At 37.8% G+C, this 24,893-nt stretch overlaps 1 protein-coding gene across 6 annotated transcripts in view; it reads left to right on the forward strand.

The window, feature by feature from the left end:
* SETD9 (SET domain containing 9) overlaps positions 1 to 16,388 on the forward strand; it is a 437,944-nt gene extending 421,556 nt beyond the window's left edge. For 3 of the 6 annotated variants that reach the window (XM_044063793.1, XM_044063790.1, XM_044063795.1), the window contains exon 7: positions 15,715 to 15,915. In XM_044063793.1, coding sequence (XP_043919728.1) covers positions 15,715 to 15,802 — 88 coding nt within the window. In that variant the 3' untranslated portion in view covers positions 15,803 to 15,915. Of the gene's footprint in view, positions 1 to 12,442; positions 13,126 to 15,714; positions 15,916 to 15,961 lie in introns of those variants that run through there. The other 3 variants (XM_044063792.1, XM_044063791.1, XM_044063794.1) reach the window with 3 other exon arrangements.
* The last annotated feature ends 8,505 nt before the right edge of the window (positions 16,389 to 24,893 follow it).

The following is a 24,893-nucleotide window of genomic DNA, read 5'->3' on the forward strand; positions in this document are numbered from 1 at the left end:
ATGATGATATGGAGGAGGCTGGACATCCTATGTATCCAAGAGACAAGATGGAAGGGCAGTGGGGACAGGCTAAAAATGGTGTGGTAATTGTGGTGAAAGAGAGGCTTCAGAAGGCAGTTGAGGATATCATCAGAATTAGTGACAGACGCATAGCAGTCAGACTTCAGTGTTATAACTGGGCAGTATTCATAATCTCAGCCTGTGCCAGACTCAATGCAATCAGACTCCAGTGTAATGAGTGGCCTCTTGACTGGGCAGTATTCATAAGCTCAGCCTCTGCCCCACAGCAGGGTTGTGATAGTGAGGAAACGAGTTCATTAGCAGTTGCAGGACATACCAGATAAAGCAGGACATAATGGATGCCCTGAATGCAGATATCAGGACAGAACAGGACATGAGGACTGCCTGGGTCCACATGGGTGGGGCAACAGGAATAAAGGAGAGGCTATCCTAGACTTCTGTCTGGCAAATGGCTTGACCAATATATGGTTCAGAAAGTGGGATAGTCACAAGATCACATACAAGAGTGGCCAACATGCAACTCAGGTAGACTTCCTCCTAGTAAGGAAAGGGTACTGGGGTAGAACTAATGATTGCAGAGTCACCCCAGTGAAACAGTCAGAGAAGGCTCTAAGGTCAACAAAGACCAGGTTAAAGACCTGGAAGTTGACTGGAGAGAAAGCGCACAGTTCAAGGAATTACTCAGGGCTCTAGCACCCCAAGAAAAAGAGGAAATAGGTGGAGTTGAACAAGAATGGCAGTGCCTCAAACAGCTTATGTGAAGACTACAGAACAGATATGTGGCCAAGCCAGGTATGGAAATAAAGTACATAAGGAAAGCTGGTGGTGGAATGCAGAAGTCCGGGAAGTCATCAAAAGAAAGAAAGAGTGCAGGAAAAAGTGGGAGATAGACTGACCAGGCTAGGAAGGAATGCTGGTTGGCTAACAAAGAAGCTAAGAAAGGAGTTACAATAGCAAAGAAGAGGGCATTCGAGGCACTCTACCAACTTCTGGAAATTGACTTAGTAGGTGGTGCAAAGAAACTATATCAGCTTGCAAGACAAAGACAGAAAGATAAAGAAGACAGACACCTTTTATAAAGGATGCCAGCAACAACCTGCTCACCAGTCCACAGGACATCAAAGGCAGACAGAAAGAGTTTTTCCAGCAGCTTTTGAATGAAGAAAACACCACAGAAGCTGTATTGCCCCAGAAACAGCCTACAGTGAGAGAAAAACAGGAGACTACCCTAGAAGATGTAAGACTAGCACTAAGGAAAACGAAGTCAGGGAAAGCAGCAGGCTCAGATGAGGTCACAGCAGATATGATAAAGATGCTGGGTGAAATCGCGGAGAAATGGCTCCTGAGGGTACTCATAGCAGTGTGGATAGAAAGGTGTATCCCAGATGACTGGAGAATAAGCATATTCCTGCCAGTGTACAAGAACAGTGGGGACATCCACAACTGTGGACAGTACATAGGCATCAAACTCCTATCACATTGCATGAATGTTCTGGAGATGGTGATTGATAAGTGGATATGCAGAGTAATAGAAAGTAAGATGGGAAATGAGCAGTTCGGATTCAGATCAAGATGCAGCACAACTGACCTGATGTTTGCAGTGAGACAGATAGTTGAGAAGAACCTAGAGATTAGGAAAGAGTCCAGTTGGGCATTCCTAGACTTGGAGAAAGCATATGACAAGGTCCCAAGAAAGATGATCTGGGCAGTACTGTGGTGGTTTGAAATCCCAGAAACACTGATAGAATTAGTGCAGGCTATGCAAAAGGACTCAATGAACAGTGTTCGGCCTCACAGAGGGGTTCCCAGTGGGAGTGGGTGTGCACCAGGATTCAGCTCTGAGCCCTCTGCTGTTCATACTTCTGATGGATTACATTAGAAAACAGGTCAGTGAGGACAGATCAACAGAGTTGCTGTATGCAGATGATGTAGCATTACAGGTACACTCTGAGCAAGAACTTCAGCAAAGGATAGGGGAATGGAATGCAAAACTGTAGGTACATGGGATGAAGGTAAGCACAGATAAGACAGTGGTACTGGCAGCAAATTGGGGAATCAGAAGAAGGTGAGAATTGAGATAGAATGGAAGATAGTGGAACAGGTAAATACCTTCAAGTATCTGGGAGGGGTGACTGAAGGGAAGCCTGAATAAAACTAGAATCAGAGAGGCTGTAGCCAACTGGCAAAGAGTCAGCTGTAGTCTATGACAGAAGAATGCCAAAGAAGCTGAAATTTAAGGTGTACAAGACAGTGGTGCGACCAGTACTACTGTATGGTACAGAAACCTGGGTAATAAAGGCAGAACAGATGAAGAAGCTAGAGGTGATGGAAAAGAAGTGCCTGAGAAAGGTGGTAGGATACACATTGTGGGACAGACAAATAAATTAGGACATAAAAGCAGAAACAGATTATGGTGGTTCAGAAACGTGCAGAAAAGCAGAAGAAAATCTGGTGAAGAAGATTTGGGACAGAAAGAAGGTAAGAGGAAATGAAGACATCCAGCAGAGGTGGGTGAATTGTGTGAAAGAAGATCTGCAACAGTCCGGCATGAGTGTCGAAGAAGGCAGGAGTGTGGCATTGAATCAAGAGAGATGGTGACAGTTAACATGATACCCTGGCTCCATGTAGAAACTGGGAAAAAAAGAGGCTGATGATGACTTTTTGGCAGCTACCATAGTTAGAATCAGTAAGGCCTTACTATGCCTAGGCAATTCTGATTCTGCATCATAGTTCAGAAAAATAATTTCCCTAGATGCATCAATTTGCTCACCCAGTATCTCTGATAAAGTAGTCTATAGGGAATCTTTATAGTCTGCCAACTCATTGCACTCTCAGAAAATATGTTCCCAATTATCTGTTTCTTCCCCATCACATCTCCAACATTTCCTGTCTACTTGGGGTATAAAATACCTATGTAAACATTTCCAAGCAAAAATCCTAAATCTTCTATATTTTGTTGCATACATATATCGCCCCCAGTGTTTCTTTGTGAATTGCTTACCATCTCTCTTCCCAATCCTTTCTAACCTCATCTGATTGATTCTTATAGTTTTCATGCAATATTTTATATGCTGTACTAATTATTCCTTTTTAACAGCAGCTTCTGTTCTACTAAAAACTCTACCAATTCTGGTCTTTCATTTAGGACCCCCCTATTTCTTCCTCTTTGCCTATATTTGATATCAGTCCTTGATAGGGAAGGCAATCTGTAGCCTGCAGTCCAAATAAATTATTGGCGTCTTCCCATTCTATTACCTTTTCCCCTCTAGTTACTTGCTCCCAATACCTTGATTCCTTTGCCAGTTTTCTCCAATAAATTCTAGCCCCCCCCCTGCCTATTGTCTGTATCCCTAATTGCATTCATCCCTATCAGTAGAATCTCCTTTTTCCATTCCCGTGTTGGCTTAGTTCTTAGAATACTTTCCGCTACTTTATGAATATAATATTCTGCATGATTGCTATTCTCTTTAAAGATCTGCATCCAAAATCCCAGCCTGTCATTGTTTCTTCAGCTCCCCCCATGTCATCATGCCTTTCCACTATGAATTATAGGTTTCTGCCTGTGCTGTGTATAGGAGCCTTAACTGTGTAGTTCTGAAATACCCCTTCAAATTGGGTAATCCCAATCCGCCTTGTATTGGAAGAATCAGCTTATCCCACTTGACTCGTACCATCTTCACCTCCCGGATAAAATCCTTCAGCTCTTTATTAATTGCTATCCACAACTTCTCCTATGGTTGATAAAAATATGCCTGACCTGTGTAGAATACTAAAGGGACTAAAAACATTTTGATTGATTGTATCTTACTATATGGAATTACTATATATATATATCCATATAACAAAGCTTTCAGTTTCTCAGTTTTTGTATTATCTTTTGTTTAGTCTTTTCCCACATATCCTTAGCTGCCACACAGGAATCATTTTTAATCCATACTCCTAAGTACTTCATTTTAACATGTTACCATAAATACAGATATTGTTGAACCAATTCATGTACGAGTACATAACTTACCACTATTGCCTTTTTTTTTAGCTTCATTAGTTTTGTATCTCAAAAAGATTTGAAACTGTCTCAGAATGTTCCACAGCACTGAAATGTCCTTTTCTGGTTTTATTGGTTATAAAATAATATCATCTGCAAAAAGAGCCAGCTTTTCTTGACTGCCATACCAATTATATCCATGAATTTCTGTGTCCCTTATTTTCTTTGCCAATGGTTCTAAATATATAACAACGTGGAAGTAGGATACCCCTGCCTGGCTCTTCTGCTAAAGCAGAAATCGTCAGATAGGAACCCAGCCACTTTTATTTTTGCCTCAGATCTCTCATATATCCTCCTAATTTTATCAGGGAATCCAAATGTTTCTATTGTCCTGCTCATAAAGTCCCGGCTTACTCTGTCAAATGCTTTCTCTGCATCAAGACCTACCAATAACAGTGGTATTTTCTTGCATTCTGCTTCTGTCTAGATCATCAGTGTTTTGTTAATGTTGTCAAATGTTTGCCTCCCCTCCAGAAAACAACATTGATCCATATCTATCAATTTTGGCATCACTTTTGCCATTCTTTTAACCATTATAGACATAAACACTTTGTAATCATGGTTTAGGGTTAAAATTGGCCTATATGAAACTGGATCTGATGGGTCTTTCCTCTCTTTAGGTATTACAGCTACCACTGCTTTCTTCCAGGATGTTGGTACTTCTGCTCCTCTTAAAATACTGGTAAAGAAAACCTTTCAGATATTTATCAGTTTTTTCGCACCTAGCTTCCAAACTTCCACAGGAATACCATCTGTTCCTGGGGACTTTCCTGTGGATTGTTTATACATCGCCATTTTTATCTCATCTCCTCCTGTCCTGGCTGTTAGTAATTGAGCCTCATGTACCTCTAACCTTGGCATACTTAATTCTTCCATAAACATTTCTATTTGTACCTTGTCTTGATTTCCATATTTCTGTGATTTATACAGACTTTCATAGAATTTTCAAAAATATTTCTGATACCTCTACAGGATTTCTTATTATCTTCCTTGCTATAGGCTTCCTAAGCTTGGCGACTGCCCTTTCTACTTTCTGTTGCATGAGTCATTGTGCAAAAAGTTTTTGTGGTGTACTGTTATTATCAAAAAACAGTTGCTTAACAGCAGTCTTTCTAAACTCATGCATATTATAGAGGTACTCTGTTATTTTCTTTGCAGCATTCTTCAGTTGTTCCTCTTCTTGTTCTGTAAGATTCCCCCTATTCTGTAATACTTTAACATTTGTCAGCCTGTCTAATAATTCTTGTTACTTTTTAACCATATCTCCCTTTCTTTTATTTCCACTCTGTTTTTAAACTCCATTTTAATTTTATCTTTACCCTGTGGTTTTTTGGGTTATTATTGGTGTATGATCTGAATTAGTTATTGGGTGTGTATCAAGACTTTCAATTGAATGCACATGTTTCTGTGAAATATAAATTCTGTCTAGCCTAGCCCAGTTTTTATATCTTGGGAAATAATATGTAAATTCACTCCAAACTCCTAGTATTGAATTCACATCTTCCTTGCCAAATATTTTTATAAATGTCTACAAAGTCTACCATACTTTGTTATATTTCCCTTCTTTGCCCCCCAGACACATCTTCCTTGCTGCAAATCAAGTTCCAGTCCCCACCTATAAGTAATATTCCTTGCTTAAAGCTGATTATTTCTTCCAGAAGTTTCTTAATCTCCATTATAGCAGTTTTAGATGGAATATAAGTACATGCCATTGTAATCCTTTTCCCTTGCCTGTAGCCCCCTAGTACTAAAAATCTAATATTATCTTCTGTATCTTCTTTTGTCACCATTGGAGTTCCTCTTGAAATTAATATTATTACTCCTCTTTTCCTTTTTCCCAGGTATTCCACTGAATAATCATCCTGAAAACCTTTATTTTTCAAAGTCACATGTTCAGTTCTTTCCAAGTGTGTCTCCTGTAGTGTAGCTATTTGCAATCTACATTTTTTAATATAGTTCACTACTCTTTCTTTTTTATATTTATCTGTGAGACCACCGACATTTAAAGACATTACAGAAATCATCATTGTGTTAAAAAGTTATTATTCCCACCTTTTATGTGTAACAGCTTTTTTGTTAAATGTCTAGTTCCAGCTTTTGTGTTACATGCATACACTGCTTGACAGATTTATGTTTTATACAGTTGTTTTTTGTCATATCCATCTGAGCCTATATGAGCCTATGTCACATCTTATAAAACTTTTTGCTTTATTGAAATATTTCAAACAAAAACAAAACAAATACACCCGCAATACCCCCAAAACCTGTTAACTTAAGACTAACAGACAAAACTATATAATTATTCAAATATATGTTTTACCATCCCAATAGAAACAAGTGTCCCATAATGACAGCCACACTCACAGACTTGAATTATCTTAAAAGAAATCTTAACCATGCTAAGACACGTGCTACAGCCAGTACTTCTATGAAGTGTTGTCTGGTTTAGTTTATCTTTATAGCTCATCCATAGGATCATAGAAGGTTACTAGGCTTATGGCTCTAGGGTCCTTACAAGCCTAGCAAAGTTCAACCCGTGTTCCCAAGGGTGTCTAGTTCAAGCAGACACTAAAATCAGCACCTGTTGTCCCTATCCAAGAGGGACACAGGTGGAACCTCCCAGGGTGAATATCCAGTTACCCATCCAAACGTCCAAATTATGCTTAAATGGGGCTAACAAGGGGCTTTGTTTAACATGAATAGGAAGCTTGTTCCAATGGTGGGACAAACTCTGTGAGACAAATCTGTCTCTACAGCAACTTCTGTTGATGTCACATACCAGATTAAGGTCCTCTGAGTGAGTGACCTGTGTGCCATTTGACTTATGAATGTGCAGCATTTCAATTAAAGCTGGGTCAGAGATTGCTCTATATGCAAGGCACTGGTTGCCTCTGAGCAGTCTGTATGATGCAGAGTAAAGTGACTATGATTTCAGTCTGTCTGCATAAGACAGATCTTGAAGACCTTGACTTTTCTTTGTAAGAAACCTTTGTGGTCTCTGCAATTGCAGGTGTTTGGAAAGGAGCATACCAAATGGAGCACTGTACTCTATTATTGGCCTAATGAGGGAAGAGTACAGCGGGGTTATAACCTCTTTTTTTCTGGCAGCAATGCCCTTATGAGATGAGCAATATAAAAGGCCCTTCTTACCACAGTGGAGACATGGTGATCGAAGTTATGGTTGCTGTTGACCTGTGTGCTCAGATCTCTCACCACTGACTCTGTGCATATGGTATTGCTATTGATGTGGCAGTTTGCAGAAACTGCACCCTTTCCAAAGGGGATGATAATGCATTTTTTTGCATTAAGTTTAAGACCATGACTTTGGCACCATTCATTAGTCTGCATAAGAACTTCTTGCAGGATGTTGACATTGCTAGGGGTTGCAATGATTGCACCCAGTTTGCAGTCATCAGCAAACTTTGTCAGGCACAGTCCTTCAGTTTTCGCATGTACTTTCGAGAAGTCGATTCTGAACAGTAAGAGTCCCAGAACCGATCCCTGTGGAACACCACTGGTTATGGATCTGCTGGAGGAGTCCCCTGTTTTGACTGTATGAGTTCTATCATTGAGCCAGTTTGCAAACAACCTGACAGTATATGGGGTGATACCCAGCTGAGTGAGTTTATCAATGATGCCTGGGTGGGGGAGTGTGTCAAAGGCCTTGGCTAAGTCTAGGTAGGCCATATGCAGAGCTTTGCCCTCATCTGGACTTTGGTGACTACCTCAAAGAAGTCCACCAAGTTTAACAAGCATGATCTCCCTTGACAAAGCCAGACTGGGTGGGGTGGAGCGTATGGAGATTTCGTATATCTTTGTTAAAAAGGTCCATGATGATTCATTCCATGGCCTTGCAGATAAGGCTGGACAGGCTAATGGGTCTGTAGTTCCTGGGGTACGTAGAGGCAACCCCTTTGTTCAAAGGGATGATGGTAGCTGTTTTCCATTCCACTAGGATGAAGCCAGTACTTAGGCTTTGATTGAAAAGCGTGCCAATGGTGATGCTAATTCCTTTTTTAACCCATGTAGAGCACAGCCCGGGATGTTGTCTGGTCCCACAGAATCTGTGTTTTTGGCCTTAGAGAGGGCATTTAAGGCCTTCTCTTCAGAGACACTAGGTGGGGGACAGGTGTTAGGGATGCTTTGGGGTATCTGTGGCAGGGACAGAGGAATGAATCAGCCAGCAGGGTTGCTATATCCACAGGTTCTGTATATGTATTACCATTAACTACGAGTTTAGTGCAAATCTGGACCTTACATTTGAGGTTACGGATGTAACTAAAGAATGTCTTGTGGTTATCCTTAGTTAGGGAAGCTAATTTGGATTCATAGCTAGCTTTGGAGGACTTCACTTGGAGTCTTATTTGCTTGTTATCGTTGAGGAGGGAGTGTTTCCAGTTCTGAGACTGTTCCTTCAGACTCTTAGCAATTTCTTTTTCCTATTTTGTAGCCTATTAATGGCAGTTATCCACCAGACAGGTTTGTCTTTCCTTGCAGATCTTGCTTTGGTTCTATCAGGTATGGCCTTCTCTTTAACAGATTTTCTCCATGGAGACATCAGGACCAAGATACAGGGTTGCTACTAAGCATACATTTATTTGCTAGAAAAAAGCTTTATAATATTCAATGTTCTTTTTCATTTACTTGCTTTCTCTTAAAACGTACTAGATCACGCTAAGGGCCTTAATCCAGTCACTCCCCTATGCAAGAATGAAAAAAGTACATCATTTTTTTTTTCCTTTTGTCATGCTCTTTTGACCAGACATTTCTTCTTTTTTTTTTACATTGCAGTGCTTACATTTCTTAAAAGTGAACGAGGAGAAAGAGAGAAGGGAGACAAAACAAAAAAAAAAAAAACAGGAACACCTGTTTACATTAGTATCCCAATTATACTTAACAATAACTGAGAAAACTTTACTTTATAGCATGCAAAGAAAATAATACACTACAAAAATATTACTATTAAGAAAAAATATTTTACTTACACTTATTTTCTCCCTCCTCTTCCCCTCATCTAAGTATTTTCCGAACATTAATGGTATTTAGAAGGGCATATGATTTAGAGTATCCTACAAGTTTAACAAAGTCCAAAAAAGCCCAGTATTTCCAGACTTTCTTGTACTGTCACATTTCACAAACATAATTATTGCTTTGTAATCCCACATTTGTCAATTTCCAAGTGACTGGGTTTATTCCTATTCATCTCCATCTCCCAAATCCTGCCTGAACTTCATTTCTAATGTATTCTCAGTTCTTGTAGTCAACTATTGTGCTTTTTTCCTTCTCTAAAATATTTTCCATTGAAACATTGGAAGAGGTATCACTGGCACAGTCTGTCAGTGATCTTTATTACCAAAAGAACAGCTCATTTTTTGTTGGACAAACTTTTGTATCTCCTCCTTAGCATATACTACATCAAAAAATAATTTTGTCCTTCCAGGAAAGAATATTTTGAAGATAGCTGGGTACAGCAGTTTGAATCTCATGCCTGCTTCTCAACATTACCTGGATAGTGAAATAAATTTACTCATCTTCTGCCTGGTGTACAGTGAGTAATCATTCTCCACAAACACTCTGATGTCTCCCACTTTTAGTATTTTGTCCTTCTGCCACAATTTTGTCAGAATCAGCTCCTTCTGCAGGTAGGATTACTATTAAAGTTCAAGGTTGCTTTCTCATAGCCAGGTTTTGAGCATACACACAATGTGCCTTTCCAATTAACAACTTCCGCTATGGAATACCAGTCCAGTTGCTAATTTGTGGTTTCATAAAATTAATAAACACTGTTCCTTCCAGCTTTTCTGGTACAGCAGAAAATCTCAGGTTTTCCTTACGTGCTCTGTCCACTAATTCTATTATTTTTTGAAAGATCTGTTCTTGAGCAGTCTCATATTCAGCCATCATTTTCACCTCTTGATTTCTGCAGTTTTATCACCTCATCTGAATATCTGTTTAAAGTTCCTTCCATTTTTTCCAGCCTTTTGTTATTTGAGTTGATATACTCCTTCGGTGTTTCATTTATTTTAACCCGGTTTGTGTACATTTGCCTTATACTTTCCTCTAGGTTACCAGAAGGCATGTCTGAAGAGTGCACTGCTTTTTGCTGAACAGTTGCAGTATTCTTTCCAGTAAGTGTTTTTTCTCACCCTTTGTAGGTGATTTTCTTTCAGGTCCTCTATATTTCTTTTTTCCTGGCATTCAGGCAGTGCACTTACTAGCCACTTACTGAAATTTACACAGAAATATAAGTCCACTGGCTTTCTCTCCTGAGTTTCTGTTTTCACACTGGGAGAGATAATATTAAGCTGTTACTGAATGTGAAGTCCTCAGGCTTGTAAGGGCACTTAAGCCGGTGGCCTAGTAATCTACTGTGAACCTAATAACCTGTTAATCGAAAGTGAGCATGATACAACAAAGTAAAATATAGCAGGGATGACAAAATGTAAGAACAGAATTCAAATAGAAAAGAAATGTTTGTATGCAATATTTGTATTTAAAGTACAGTTTTTGGATCAAAAGATCCTCAATGGTACCCAACACACGAATTGGTCCAGCAATGTCCATATTTAAGGGGACATGATAAAATGAAGTATTTAGGAGTATGGATTAGAAATGACTATTGTGGCGGCTAAAGATATGCAGGAAGAGACTAAGAAAATGATACAAAAATTGAGAAATTGGAAGCTTTGTTATATGGATATGGATATCTATACTAAGATACAAGCAATTAAAATGTTTTTAGTCCCTTTAGTCATACACAGGTCAGCCATATTTTTATCAATCAGAGGAGAAGTTGTAGATAGCAATTAAAAAGAGTTAAAGGATTTTATTTGGGAAGGGAAGACAGCAAGGGTCAAGTGGGATAAGCTGATTCTTTCAGTAGAGCAAGGCAGACTAGGATTACCCAGTTTGAGGTGATATTTTAGAGCAGCGCAGTTAAGGCTCTTATAGGTAGCACAAACAGAAAATTACAATTCAAAGTGGAAAGGAATGATGATGATGATACAGGGGGGGAAGCTCAAGAAAAGAGAGATTGGGATTTTGGATGCAGACTCTTAAGGAGAACAACAAATACCATACAGAGTATTATATTCATAAAATAGCAGGGAGTACTCTAAGAACCAAACCAGCACAAGAATGGAGAAGGGAAAGTCTGACGATACGGTAACTATGGTTAGGATACAGATAATAGGTAAGAGGGGGCTGGAATTTAGTGGAGAAAACTGGCAAAGGAACTAAGGTATTGGGAAGAAATCACTAGAAAGGGAAACGTAATAGAATGGTAAATGGCCAAGAAAGTATTTGGACTGCAGGTTAGAGATTGCCTTCCCTGTGAAGGATTGATATCAAAGTATAGGCAAAGAAAAAGAAATAGGGGGGTTGTAAATGAAAAAAACGGCACTGGTAGTGTTTTTAATACAGTCTAGAATAGAGGCCGCCATTAAAAAAGGAATAATTAGTAGAGCATATAAAATATTGCATGATAATTATAATAATCAGAGGAGCTGAGAAAGGACTGAGAAGAGAGGCTGGATAAGCAATTCAGAAAGAGACAATGGGATATATGTAATATCTACCAAATATGCAGCAAAGTCGAGAAGATTTAGGATCTTTGCCTGGTGTTTACATAGGTATTTTTATACCCCAACTAGACTCTAAAGTTTTCCTCAAGTGGATAGTAAATATAGGAGGTGTGATGGGCAAGAAAGAGGTGGCTGGGAACACATTTTTTGAGAGTGGAATAAGCTGGAAAACTTTAGGGATTCCCTGCCAACCGCTGTGTCAGAGATGCTGGGTGAGCAGATCGGATTGACTGGGGAGATGACTTTTTGAGGTATGATACAGAATCGGAATTGCCTAGACATAGTAAAGCCTTGCTGAGTCTAATTATGGTGGCTGCCAAAAAAACAGTTACTAGAAACTGGAAATCAAAGTCTAGACCAACTTTACTACAATTAGTGACTATAGTAACATAGATAAAGCAACTGGAATTGGGATTTTTAGAAAAGGGATGGAGCAAACTACATAGGAAGCAAAGGGAATCATGGAAACAGTATATGCAGAGAAGGAACGAGGTTTGAGATGCAGGATTTGAATGAGCCATATAGCGCTTAACTGACAATGTCTGGATAGATTATAAGTGATGTATAATGTTTACAACTACAGTTGTTTCAGTGGTGTCTCTGATGTATAATTTTGCAACTAAAGTGGTGTCAGTATTGTTTTTCATTTATATAAATGTAAGATTGCCTATGTCATACGTCATAATTTAATAAAGATGTTTATTGAAAAAAAAAAAGATCCTCAATGCCACCCTTATTTGGGCTTGTCAGAATCTAACATAAATTCTCTGTGTTTTTTCTCTCCATGTTTTAGAATACACATCCTTTTGAAATCTGTAATAAACTACATCCTACCATACTTCCACTGTCAAGATTTTATCCAGTGAGGAATGGTTTGGTCTCTGCTCAGATCACAAACTGCAGACGTTCTTCAAAGCGATGTCCTTGCTTTTGTCCATTTTCCCATCTTTGCTGACTTGTTTAATTTACATATATGCAATTATTTCATATACAAATGCCTTTTCCTTTCTATCTAGACTCAGCACAGATAATATAAGCTGTGAATCTATTTATGAATATGACACCATTTAGAATTTATTACATTTAAATTGGGTTTCCTTAATTATCAAAATAACTTTTAACTTTACAGGTTCCTTTTCTTCCCATCTTGGTACAGTCTAGAAAGTGTATAAATTAAGTCATGCACTCTTAAAAGTATCTAGCTGTTTAGCTTGCTAACCCCGTTTTTTTTTTATGCAATGTCTAATCTTCCTTCAGAAAAATAGTTGTAGCCGGTGCTTTTGGCATACAGGGATAAAGCTCTGACTACAGCCCAGATGACCATAGTTTGACTAGTGGCTCAGGTGCCTGATGGCACAAGCAGGTAAGATGCTGATGCCATCTTGGGGGAGTGCTGTATCTCACCATGCTTATACAATGGTTCCTATAACAGAAGCCTGCTGGAGAGTGGAAGTTCATCATACGGGGGGGGGGGGGTAGGTCAGAAGGATTTTGCCATGGCTGTCCAAGCCAGCACCTGTCAGAGCATGTGGGGGATAGGTATGCACAGACTGAGAGCCATTGTATGGCCCTTACAATGATTTCATAAATGAAAATGATTTTATCAGTGAAATGCTGGTGGGAGTACAAAGAACCTCATGGCTATCTGGATGGTGTCCCATTAGAAGCTTGATGATCAACAGGCAAAAATGATACAATGAAAAGAAAATACTTAAATACTTTGAGCTTTAATGCTAATATGTTCAGGAACATAAATATGTATTTTTCAGCACATTTGCTGTTATATCTTAATTAATTCAAACCTTTCCATCTCTGAATGCAATAGTTTGCATCATGATGCCCATAAATGATCCCTTCTGAACTAGGTCCTTGTTTTAACTTCTGGTAACCTGCTGGTGCTTTATTTTACTTAGACATTATGCTGTTTGTTTTTTTTTCTTTTCTCATCCTCCTGGAAGATGATTATTTAAACTGCTGCATCTCTTTTGCCATCAGATGTAATTTGTTTACATCTTTCTTCCACTCATTCTGCATATACTATTTTCCTTATTCTATTCTGTTTCCTGCTTCAGCTAAGCTTTCTACTCCACCTCCCTAAAGTCTTGGCTATTTTGCTGCCTCCCTCTCTTATTCATCACTGTTTTGTTGCCGTCCCCTGTTTGCTGCTGTATCACCCAAATCACTGAATTTCTTCCTTGTGTACAAAGTATCTTCTACCCTAACAAGCAAGCCATGTCAGATTCTTGCCATCCTTTTTGCACCCACCCTAAACTGGAAACCTTGGGTCATTTTCCTGTGCTTAAACTTGCTTTGCTTGTAAATTATTACATTTTTGTGCAATACAATATTTTTTTTAATTTCTGTTTTGATATAGTAACATATACTTCTATAACTGCTGATTAATGTGTGTGCATTTTAGATTATCTGTATCTCCAGTAATGCTGTTACTTGATACTGGTTGTTGTATGTATCACACAAACAAGGGTTAACCCAAAACTTGTCACTTTTAACTTACCATTCTTTTTGTGGTAAATAAATTATTAAAGGCAAATACGTAATGAGTAATTATATTTTGAAGGAAAATCTTACCCAGAAACTGAGAAATAAATGTTTTTCATAATATATTTATTTTGTGTAGAATACTAACATTTGTTATTCCAGCTGTTACCACTTTGTAGTTCTTGGTGGGTACTGCCATGTTGATATATCTTGTTCTCCTGGGTATCGCTTTGTTATCAGTGTATTTTCTGACTGTAATATTACACGGCCTAGATGTGTTATTCAGGAGGTTTATTTTTCATTTATTTATAATCTTCTTAGACTGTCTCTGGAAACAGTATCTGTATTCTTCCTTTCTGAATTACTCTTCATTTACGACAAGCTGCTAAAAAGTATTTACTTGTTCCAGACAAATCGGCTAAACATGTTTTTGTTTGTTTAAGTATTGAAGTTATAGTTCTATCAGGTTTGCATAGCCTTCTCATATTATCTTAATTATCTGTGTGGAATCTGGAATAGCAGTTACCTGCAACTGACAGCTGATATTTCAAAGACCTGGTAATCAGCTTCTGGTATTCAATAATGCCTTTGGTAAGAGCTTCTCTTTAATTGTTATGTGTGCTGTGGTTTGTATTGTGTTATTTATCTGAACAAAACAGCGGCCAATATGTAAAACTTTAGAATGTAACTAATAGTGAAAATTGCTGAATGAGTTTGCCCCCCCAAGTGTTGTTGGCTGACAAAAATACATTTCTGAACCAGTGAAAATTTTGAACAGGAAGAAATGTGGGTGTGAGATCAGCAACTGTGGCAGGAAAAAATATGGACATGAAAAAAACTGAAAGGTACTGCAGTTTCTGGGTGTTGAACTGTTGAAATAGACAGGTGATAAAGAGGCTGACATTGTCTTTTCCACATGGGACCATTGTGGTGAACATGAAGGTAATGATTTGGAAATGTGTAAATGTGTTTTAGACTGGATTGCAATACTCTGTGTCATGTCCATAATCAGAAGTTAATTAGCCATACAAGAATTAGTTAACTGGAACCATTAATATGTAATGTGCAAGTTTAAACTGATAGCCTTCTCATACAGGTTTATTATAATAGGCAAGCACATAGAGCCTGCTAGTTGTTTGCATGAATCATTTGAATAGCGTATATCAGATATGGGTGCAAGACGTAATGGTGTTCAATTTTTGTAAGCCTGTTCTACACAGAATTTAATGAAATCTCTTTTGTTGAACTTGGTATATGTTCAGTAGAACAGTGGTAGTGCCCTGTTTGCTGAATATAGCAAATATTGAATACCGTCTGTGTTGCAAGTTAGATAATAGTATTTGTGTTTTGTTGTGCCATAGTCTCAGTATCAGCAACTTGGTATACTGAGCTTTACAATGCAGGAATGTAAATCTTTTCATATAATTTCAAGTTAAATATATTTTTTCAAGCCATACTAGTGGATACATTTCTTTGAAAATTACTTTCATAATGATAGCATTATTTTTCTTTCTTTAACTTACACATCCCGGTTTGAACAGGTTTCCTTTATTTTTTGTTTTGCAGGCCACTGCGATGCGTAATTCTTGTTGCTCTACGAAATATCAGTTTGAATGAAGAACTTTTTTCTAACTATTATACCATCGTTCATTAAATATACTGGTTATTAATTATGTAAACTGAAACAGAAAAAGGTATAGAAAGTGTTGATTTATACAGTTTTATGCATTTGTATACAAATGTTTTTCAAATAAAGACAAAGTCTAATGTGTTTCATTTCCATTTGCAAAAAAGGATGTCTAACATTTTTCAGCTTCTCTTGCAGCTAAGAAGCTTTTATATCGAGCAGTTGAAGTACTGACTTGAAGCACAGACATCAGGTTTCTGATCCAAAGGAGAACTCACAATACTATAAAAAGATCTTGTATTTCAAAGGCCTTTTGCTAAATTTACTTATTAATGCACAGCTGAAGACTTATCATAAGGAGCTGTGATAAAACTAGGGTTCCAACATATTTGAAACTTTGGTATGCATGTACAAGCCTGCATAAACTCCTGAAATTATCTGTCAGATGCTTTTAGGATGCTGTGGTAGCATTTTTCTTGATCTTCTCATGTCTAAAATCTCTCAACAGCTGTCTGTCATCATATTAATACTGGTGCCGTCATGATATTTGCTGCAATGCAAGTTTTCAGATTGATAATTTTAAGTTTCATAAAGGAAATCTAGGATTAATGTATAACATGTCTCAGTTCAGTTTTCTTATACTGCTAGTACAAGCTTTCAAAGTAGTGGATGTTATATGGCAGTGGTTAAAATAAGTGAAATATAGTGTAACACTGAAAAGTTTTATGATAAACCGAAGAATGTTATGATACTACTGATAAACCTAGGAAGTAAATTAGTCACCCTTTGCAGTTAATCTAGTGAAGACAGTATACCTAGAAAGTGTACCTGACTAGATAGTAATATAAGCAGGATTATACATTTTAGTTAACTTTATTACCTTGTGCAATTGTTTTACTTTTGACTTTTCCAGTCTAATCAGGTGAGTACTTCAAAGCAGAACTGCAAAACTTCCACTCATGGCCTATCTATGGCCCTCAAAAGTAATTATATTAATCCATTTTCTATCAGGATGTTGTCAGAGTTGGTGATGCTTTCTCATTTAGGGAAAAGGTGGCCAGTGGCATCCCTCATGGTTCTGTACTAGACCCCCCTCCTTTTTGACATTTATTTATCTGACCTAAACACTGACTAAGGATCTCTGACTAAGTTCACTGATGTTTATACGCTGAGTGTGGTTGTTAAATAAATTAATAATAATAATATCCTTCAAATGGAACTAACATGCATTAATTCCTGGTGCACCAAAAAGACCTCAGACTAAATGCTAAGAAATGCAGCATCATCTCCTCTGCAAAACAACAAATTCATACCACCTAGTGTATCAGTGACACACCACTCTACAGTGAGTCTGAGATCAGGGACTTGGGCACCTGTGTTGATGGCTGCCTCTCCTTTGATCGCCATACAGCAATTGCAGTCAGAAAATTCTTGTATAATTCACAGTTAATCACAAAGAGCATCCCCTCTAAAACCAAGGAAGTTACTGTTTCCCTGTACTCAGCCCTAGTTAGTCCCACTATATAATATAATTATGCTTTAGCATGTATCTCACTAGACACATCAAAAACTGCAGAGGTTCCTAACACAAAAGGATCTTAGGCCTTAAAAAATCTTAGTTATCAGGAAAGGCTGTTATCACTATCACTATTTTCTGTGTCATATTGGCTGTTGAAGGGGGAGACCTGTACTTTGCTTTCCATGCCCTTAGGGATCCTTTTATGCAAAACCTCATCTTTTCCAATTTATCAGATAGTGTAGCCAGCACTATAACAAGATATTTCAGTTTACATCAGGTAATAAACAAGACTAAAAGGAAAGGTAGATTCATTATCCAGTGTCTCCTTTTACTCTGGAATAGAATTTCCTGACATGTCAAGCTATGTGACTCAATGTCAGCCTGAAGATGTAGCTCAGACAAATTGATGGATGCCCTTCTTGAAAAGGAAGGTAGGTAGGTAGATCCTAAAGGTGAATAAACCAAAAACTCCATGCAAATCCTGAAACTGGTATATAAAAAAGCCAAGTAAGGAAAGAACAAATGACCAGAAAGTCACGAGTCAACGACCAGAGTATTTAATAGGTTAAAACAACACTGTTTAGTGCTTTCCTCTTTATGACTTCTTTAGAACTATGTCACGCAGGAAAATAAACCATACTTATAGGAAATTACATCATTACACACCCTCAGAAACAACAAATAATGAAAAAGGCTGTAAAAAACTGTTAAAAAACCAAACCATTTGAAGGCACTTTGGTTTTTACAGCCATTTTTGTTACTGGCTGTTTCTTTTTCCTCTATGACATAGTTCTGAAGAATTCATAAAGATGAAAGTGCTAAACTGTGTTGTTTTAACCTATTAAATACTCCGGTAGTCAACTTGTGGCTTCCTGGTCATTTGTTCTTTCCTTAGAGCCTAAAGGTGGTCATTGGCAAGTAGCTCATGGCCAGCGATTCCCATGATATCTCTGGTCTCAGTATACAGCAAACAGTAAAAAGTAAAAGACCAATGAAAAGCAGCTATAAATATGACCAATATGTGCTTGGGTACCTAGAAACAACAATTAACGTATTCTCACTACAAGAACCAATAATATCCCAAGATGGCTCCCACACTATGCCAGAGACAAACTAATTGTAGCAGTAAGAACAGTAATTTTAAATGAAAAAAAAAAACAGACAAAATGGATTAAGTTCAGCAAAATAGCAAAACAACTTTTATGTGCAGTGGAAACGTAAAAAAAAAAATTAACTTTGGTGGAGTTATTTCTGGTGTAACAAACTTTAAGAATGACTTTCCAACTTTTCATGCTGTACCAGACAAGCACAGCTCTCCAGAGTCTTTTGTAAAAGATCAGGAGGGCTCAGCTGATCTTATTATGAAGCAAATAGTAAAAAATAAAAGACCAATGAAAAGCAGCTGTAAATTTGACTAGTTACTTTTTGGCTAACTAGAAACAGCAACAATTCATGTACTTTCACTACAAACTACAAAAAACAGTAATGTCTTAAGATGGCTTCCACACCCACAAGGCCAGAAGCAAGCTAGCTATAAATAGTGAAAACAGTGATTTAAATGAAAAGAAAAAGAGGCAATATGGCTTAATTTTAGTAGTGATATCAAAACAACTTGGCTTCGTCAAGGGAAGGTCCTGTGTAATAAATCTGGTTAACTTATTTGAAAGGGTAGCACAGGCTGCTTGGTAGCAATCATGTTGTCCACCCAGTGTACATTGACCTGGCCAAGGTGTTTGTCACCATCCCCCATGTTAGCATAATGCATTTCAAATAGATGCCTATGTAACAAGACGAATAGCAAACTGGATAAAATACAGACTTTACATTGTGCAGGTAGCTGGTGCCTTATCAGAGAGCATGAAGTGACAATGGTATTCCACAGGGCTCAGTGCTAGGACCTTTCTTGTTCAGAATTTACTTTTCTGATCTCCAGACATGAAACAAGACCTCTGGCTAACCAAACAACAATACCTCTGGCTAACCAAGTTTGCATGTGACTATAAACTGAGAGCCATTGTCAAGTCTCCTCTGATGTCAAAGCTCTTCAGAAAGAACTTACACCTGTAACAACATGTACTAAAAATGGGCTCAGATTAAATGCTAAAAAATGCAGTATTGTCACATTTGATAATCAACCCCTGTCCCCAGCATATAACACTCCACTCCAAAATGAGAATGTTAAAGACCTTTGAACTTGGGTTGTTAATTCCTTTTCCTTTCATCATCATGTAATAACAGTTGTCAGAAGTTCATTCTACTTGGCACAACTGACTGCCAATCCAGATCTAAAGAGGTCATTGTCCCCATATATTCATTGATAATTGGGCCAGTTATTGAATACAGTGACCCATTTCGAATGTACCCCATCTGTGGGTTTGCATTCCATATTAAGGAAGACTAACAAAACATGCAAGGAAATAATCCCTAACAAAATGGAAAGGAGTTTCACTTTGTTGTCAGAGTAAGGGTCAGAGGGTCTGGACCACAGTCAGACATCAGCATCCATGATAATCAAATAACTGTCAGATCTTTACAAATCAGGCATGTCTAATGCGTCAGGGAAGGTATTTGCATCTGCAGTCTCAGCCCAGCTACCTTGGGATCCCCCTTTAAGGGGATCTTAAACTCAAGAAACACTCTGTCCACTTTGAGACCTCAGTTATGTGTTAGACAAGTGCACTGAAATATTTGACCCACAAAATTACCTTTTTAGTGGACATTTCATTTGCCAAAAGGATGACAGAATTGCAGGCCCTCATGTGCAAACAGCTCTTTTTTATTTAAAGCAAGAACAGGGTAACACTCCTCATCAGCCATATCTTAATTCCCACAATGATGGCAGAGGTTTCTCTATATCAAGCCATAAATCTCCTTAAAATCAATTCTATCCTACCCGACAAAAGAAGAGAGAAAACAATCTTCCACACCCTAGATATGCATAGACAGCTGAGATTTTTTTATGGAAGTACTAAAGAAAGAAGGAAATCTGCACAGTTTGCTAAGGGTAGGGATGACAGGCCTGTCTCTGAGCAGCCCATCTGTAAGTACCTGGCTCACTGCATTTTACTCTTTTAGTGACAAGACTGTACCAGGGCATGTACCATGGTACCTAGTAATCTGTATACACTTTTGTCAAGCATTATAACCTAGACATTACCTCCAGAGCCAGTGCAGGATTTGCCATGACCATACTACAGAGTCTACTATAGACCACACCTTCTCAGTACCAGCTGCTCACTGGTCCATAAGATCTAGGAATCATCACACATGCCTTACATTGAACATAACACATTTATTTTAGGAGCTTACCATAATTGTAGATGTTATGGGATGTTCACTTTGCAGCAGTATTTCATTGCCTTCACTCCTCTGTTTTTCTGCTTGTAGCCATCCTGGGATTGGAGTGAGTACCCAGTCACATCTCTCTTTAACTTCCATCTCTGTTATCCCTGTATCTGCTCCCATCCTCATGATGACCTAGTATCTAGAGAGGGGCTTTGGGGTCCTTCTGGTTGGGTTGCTTTTCTTGGAGAAATATGCTCTTGTCCAGGTCTCAGCCCAGACACCTGAAGCTAACATGGTTGAGAAAGTATGTCTGTCCCTCTTATATCAGTGTTGGTGGTACAACAGCATACTTGCCTTTGGTGCAGAAGGGCATGGGTTCTATTCCCACACCACATGGATGGAATGCTATTACTGCAAAGTAGCTTAAGGGTGGTGCTGCACTCCTCAGTGTGTCACTATTTAGATGAGACATTAAACAAAGGTCTCATCTGCTTGAGGTGATGGTAGCCCAGCTGGAAGTAAAGCATTTCATGGCACCAGTCAAAAGGAGAAGAGGTCCTTTAACACAACATAAAAACATTATTCACATATTTACATATTTATAAAATTTACATCTTTACAGGCACATATATACATTTCCATTTCTTACTGTTTTACATTTCTCTTATAACATCCCCATTGTTATTACAACTGATGCCCCACTCCTTCTTCCACAACCATAATCTGATTTTTTTGCAATCTATCTGCCAAAATTCATTTCCCATTAAACAAAACTTCATTCAGTCTTTCACACCAAATAACCCATATTACATAAAATAAATTATTTTCTACCCTTCAAACATATTCTTTCTTCTTAGTCATGTAATATCTATGTGTAATCATATTCATATCTATATTACTTATGTCATTAATATTCTCAAAAAAATTTCTTCACAAAACTTTTTCCAGAGTTTCGCAATTCTTTTACATTAAAAAACATCTTCTTTTGTCTCTTCCTCCCCACAAAATAAACACATACTTTCAACTTTCTTTTTATATGGCATATTCCCCTGTACTGGTAACTTATTACCAGTTTCCATAGGAAATCTTGATACTCTATTATCTTGGTTCACCACCTTTTCCTAACTTTAAAGTCAATCATCTCATCTGGTAAATTTTCCCATGGATTCACATAATAAATATTGCTTTATCACATTATTATACTACGTCCTTATATATATATCTGTATCATCAATTCCATGTTAGTATTCACTTATTTACTGACATTTGATTACCAGGAAAATCCGAATGCGTAGGAGCCCATTTTCAGTGGAGGTGTGGGGAGAAAAGCTCCAAAGCATTACAAAATGTTTTAAGAACAATAGCTTTACAGTAGTTAAAAATTATACATAAATAGCTACAGTTTAAATAATTATATCAAATTAGACATTATATGAAAACAGTGGTTAAGGATAGAGACAAGTTATATGACATATGACTTTGATTTAATATGTAGAGAAAGTTTAGCCAGTTTATAGAGAAGTTAAAGGTAAGTTAGTACAATACGAACAAGAACTGCAATATGAAGTGAGAGAAAGGCAGGCGTATCTTATATTTAGAGAGAAAGTCAGGGGAGAGAAACTGACAGAAGTAAGGAAGTGAGTGAAGAAGGGAGAGTAAGGAGCTGTAAGGTATGAATAGGTGTTTGTTCACATTTAGGGATATTGTTTATCCTGGTGTTGAGCAGGAACAGAGACAGGTTTTGGGTAGGAAGTCTTTCAGAATGGTTTTGAAGGATGGGAGGGAGGGTATTGACCTGATGGATACAGGTAGGGACTTCCAGGCCTTAGTAACATAGTACAAGTGTAAACGTTGCCCAGCAGTTTTGTGGACAGACAGGAGTTTTTGGTCAGTGGATCATAATGGCCGACTGGGAACATAGTTGTGTAGACTGTTTAGTGCTGGACAAGCAGATGGATGCTAGATAATTTTATAGGTGCTAAGAAGCTATGTATACATTAGTTGTTGGGGTAGCTCTAACCAATTTAAACTTTTTAGTGCTGTACAGTGGTGGGTTCTGAAAGGGGTATTTGCTGCAAATTTAGCAACTTTGTTACAGCATTGTTCAAGTTTTGATTTTTGTTATGCCTGAAGGGTAATAAGGATGAGAGTGCCGTAACGAAGTGTGGGGAAGAGATAAGTAGTGTTAAGTGTAGTTTTGATTGCATTGGTGAGAAAGCTTTTGGCTCTGTGAAGCATCCCTAGTTCTTGAGTTTTCTTATGCAGTTGTGTATAAGCAGGTTGAATTTAAGATTATCATCCACAATCATCCCTGATAACTTGCTATGGGAACTTAATTTTAATAGTGTAAACTGACTGGTTTATTTTTAGCCAATAGTAGTTGATTTTAACCTATTTAAATTCTTTTTTTCTCCTTGTAGTAATTGTTCTGATGAAGTCAACTTGGATTGATAAAAGCGCTTAACAATTTGTGTTAAATAAAACTGTGTGGAGTCTGGACACCCTGGTGGTGCATTTTTTGTTTAACTTGCTATGAGAAGTAACTTCAATGGTTGTTATTATCAAGAGGGGGGACTTTCAATTTTGTTTTCTCATAAGAGAGGCATTTGGAGAAAAAAGTAGTAGTTTTTTTTTAGGATTGAACATGAGTTGTGAGTTGCAAAGTAATTTTCAGTGGCTGTTAAAGTTTCCTGAGTAATTTTTTGGAGGTATGTCTTGTTACCAGATGTGCAAATGAGTGTAGAGTTATCTGTGTACTGTATTAGGGAGGTCTGTTGTATGGATATATGGAAGGTGTTGCTGAGAATGTTAAAGAGGAGAGGAACAAATATAGAGCTGTGTGATAGTTGGTGACTGCGAGATATGGAGAGAGGGTGGGGTGCCAATTTACTGACTTGTACGTATTGGATAGATAGCTTTTGAACCATAGAAGGGTGGGCTGAGAGAGACCTAATGAAGACATTTGAAGTAAAAGTCTGCTGTGACAGACTGTGTCGAAGTGTTAGACAAGTCTAGAAATAAGGAGGAGACTAATTTGCCATTATCTCTAGCTTTATTGACAGTATCTGTATGGGTTAGAAGTGCAGTGTTAGTACTATGGGAAGGACAAAAGCCATGCTTTGTGGGGGATAGGAGTTCTTCCTACAGAAGATAGTTTATCAATTGTTTTTGAATACATTTTTCAAGTATTTTGGAGAGGAAATCTACAGGAAGGTCCCCAGGAATAAATGGTATTCCTATAGAAGTTTGGAAACTAGGAGTGAAAAAAATGATAAAGATCTGGAAGGTTTTGTTTAACAGCATTTTAAGAGGAGGAGAAGTACCAACATCCTTGAAGAAAGTGGTAGTAGCTGTAATACCTAAAGAGGGTAAGATCCAGCTTCATACAGGCCCATTTCGATACTAAATCATGATTATAAATGTTTATGTCTATAATGGCTACAGGAATGGCAAATGTGATGCCAAAATTGATAGATATAGATCATTGTGGTTTTGTGGAAAGGAGGCAAATATTTGACAACAGTAACATAACAGTGATGATCCAGAGGGAAGCAGAATGTAAAAAAATGCCACTGTTGTTGGTGGGTCTTGATGCAGAGAAAGCATTTTACAGAGTAAGCTGGGTCTTTATGAGCAGAACAATGGAAGCACTTGCATTCCATGATAAAATTATAAGGATGATTAGGAGGATATATGAGGAATCGGAGGTGAAAATTAAAGTGAGTGGGGTCCTCTCTGATAATTTCTGCTTGAACACAGGAACCAGGCAGGGGTGCCCTCTCTCCTCCTTGTTATTTGCATTATATTTAGAACCATTGGCAAAGAAAATAAGGGACTCAGAAATTCAAGGATATAATTGTTATGGTAGTCAAGAAAAGCTGGCTCTTTGCAGATGACATTATTTTATACCTGATAAAACCAGAAAGGGCCATCATAGTGCTGTGGAACATACTGAAACAGTTTCAGACCTTTTTGGTATACAAAATTAATGAAACTAAAACAAAAGCAATAGAATTATGTACCCACATATAAATTGTCTCAGCAATATTCATACTTATGCGGACATAATAAAATGAAGTATTTAGGAGTATGGATTAAAAATGATACTAATGTGGCAGCTAAAGATATGTGGGAAGAGACTAAACAAAAGATAATATAAAAACTGAGAAAATGGAAGCTCTGTTACATGGATATCAGTAGTAAGATACAAGCAGTTAAAATGTTTTTAGTCCCTTTAGTCTTATACACAGGACAGGCATATTTTTATTAACCAAAGGAAAAGTTGTGGATAGCAATTAATAAAGAGCTGAAGGA

This window comes from Protopterus annectens, chromosome 2.part2, assembly GCF_019279795.1.
Source record: "Protopterus annectens isolate FY-2018-M chromosome 2.part2, PAN1.0, whole genome shotgun sequence".
NCBI lineage: Eukaryota > Metazoa > Chordata > Ceratodontiformes > Protopteridae > Protopterus > Protopterus annectens.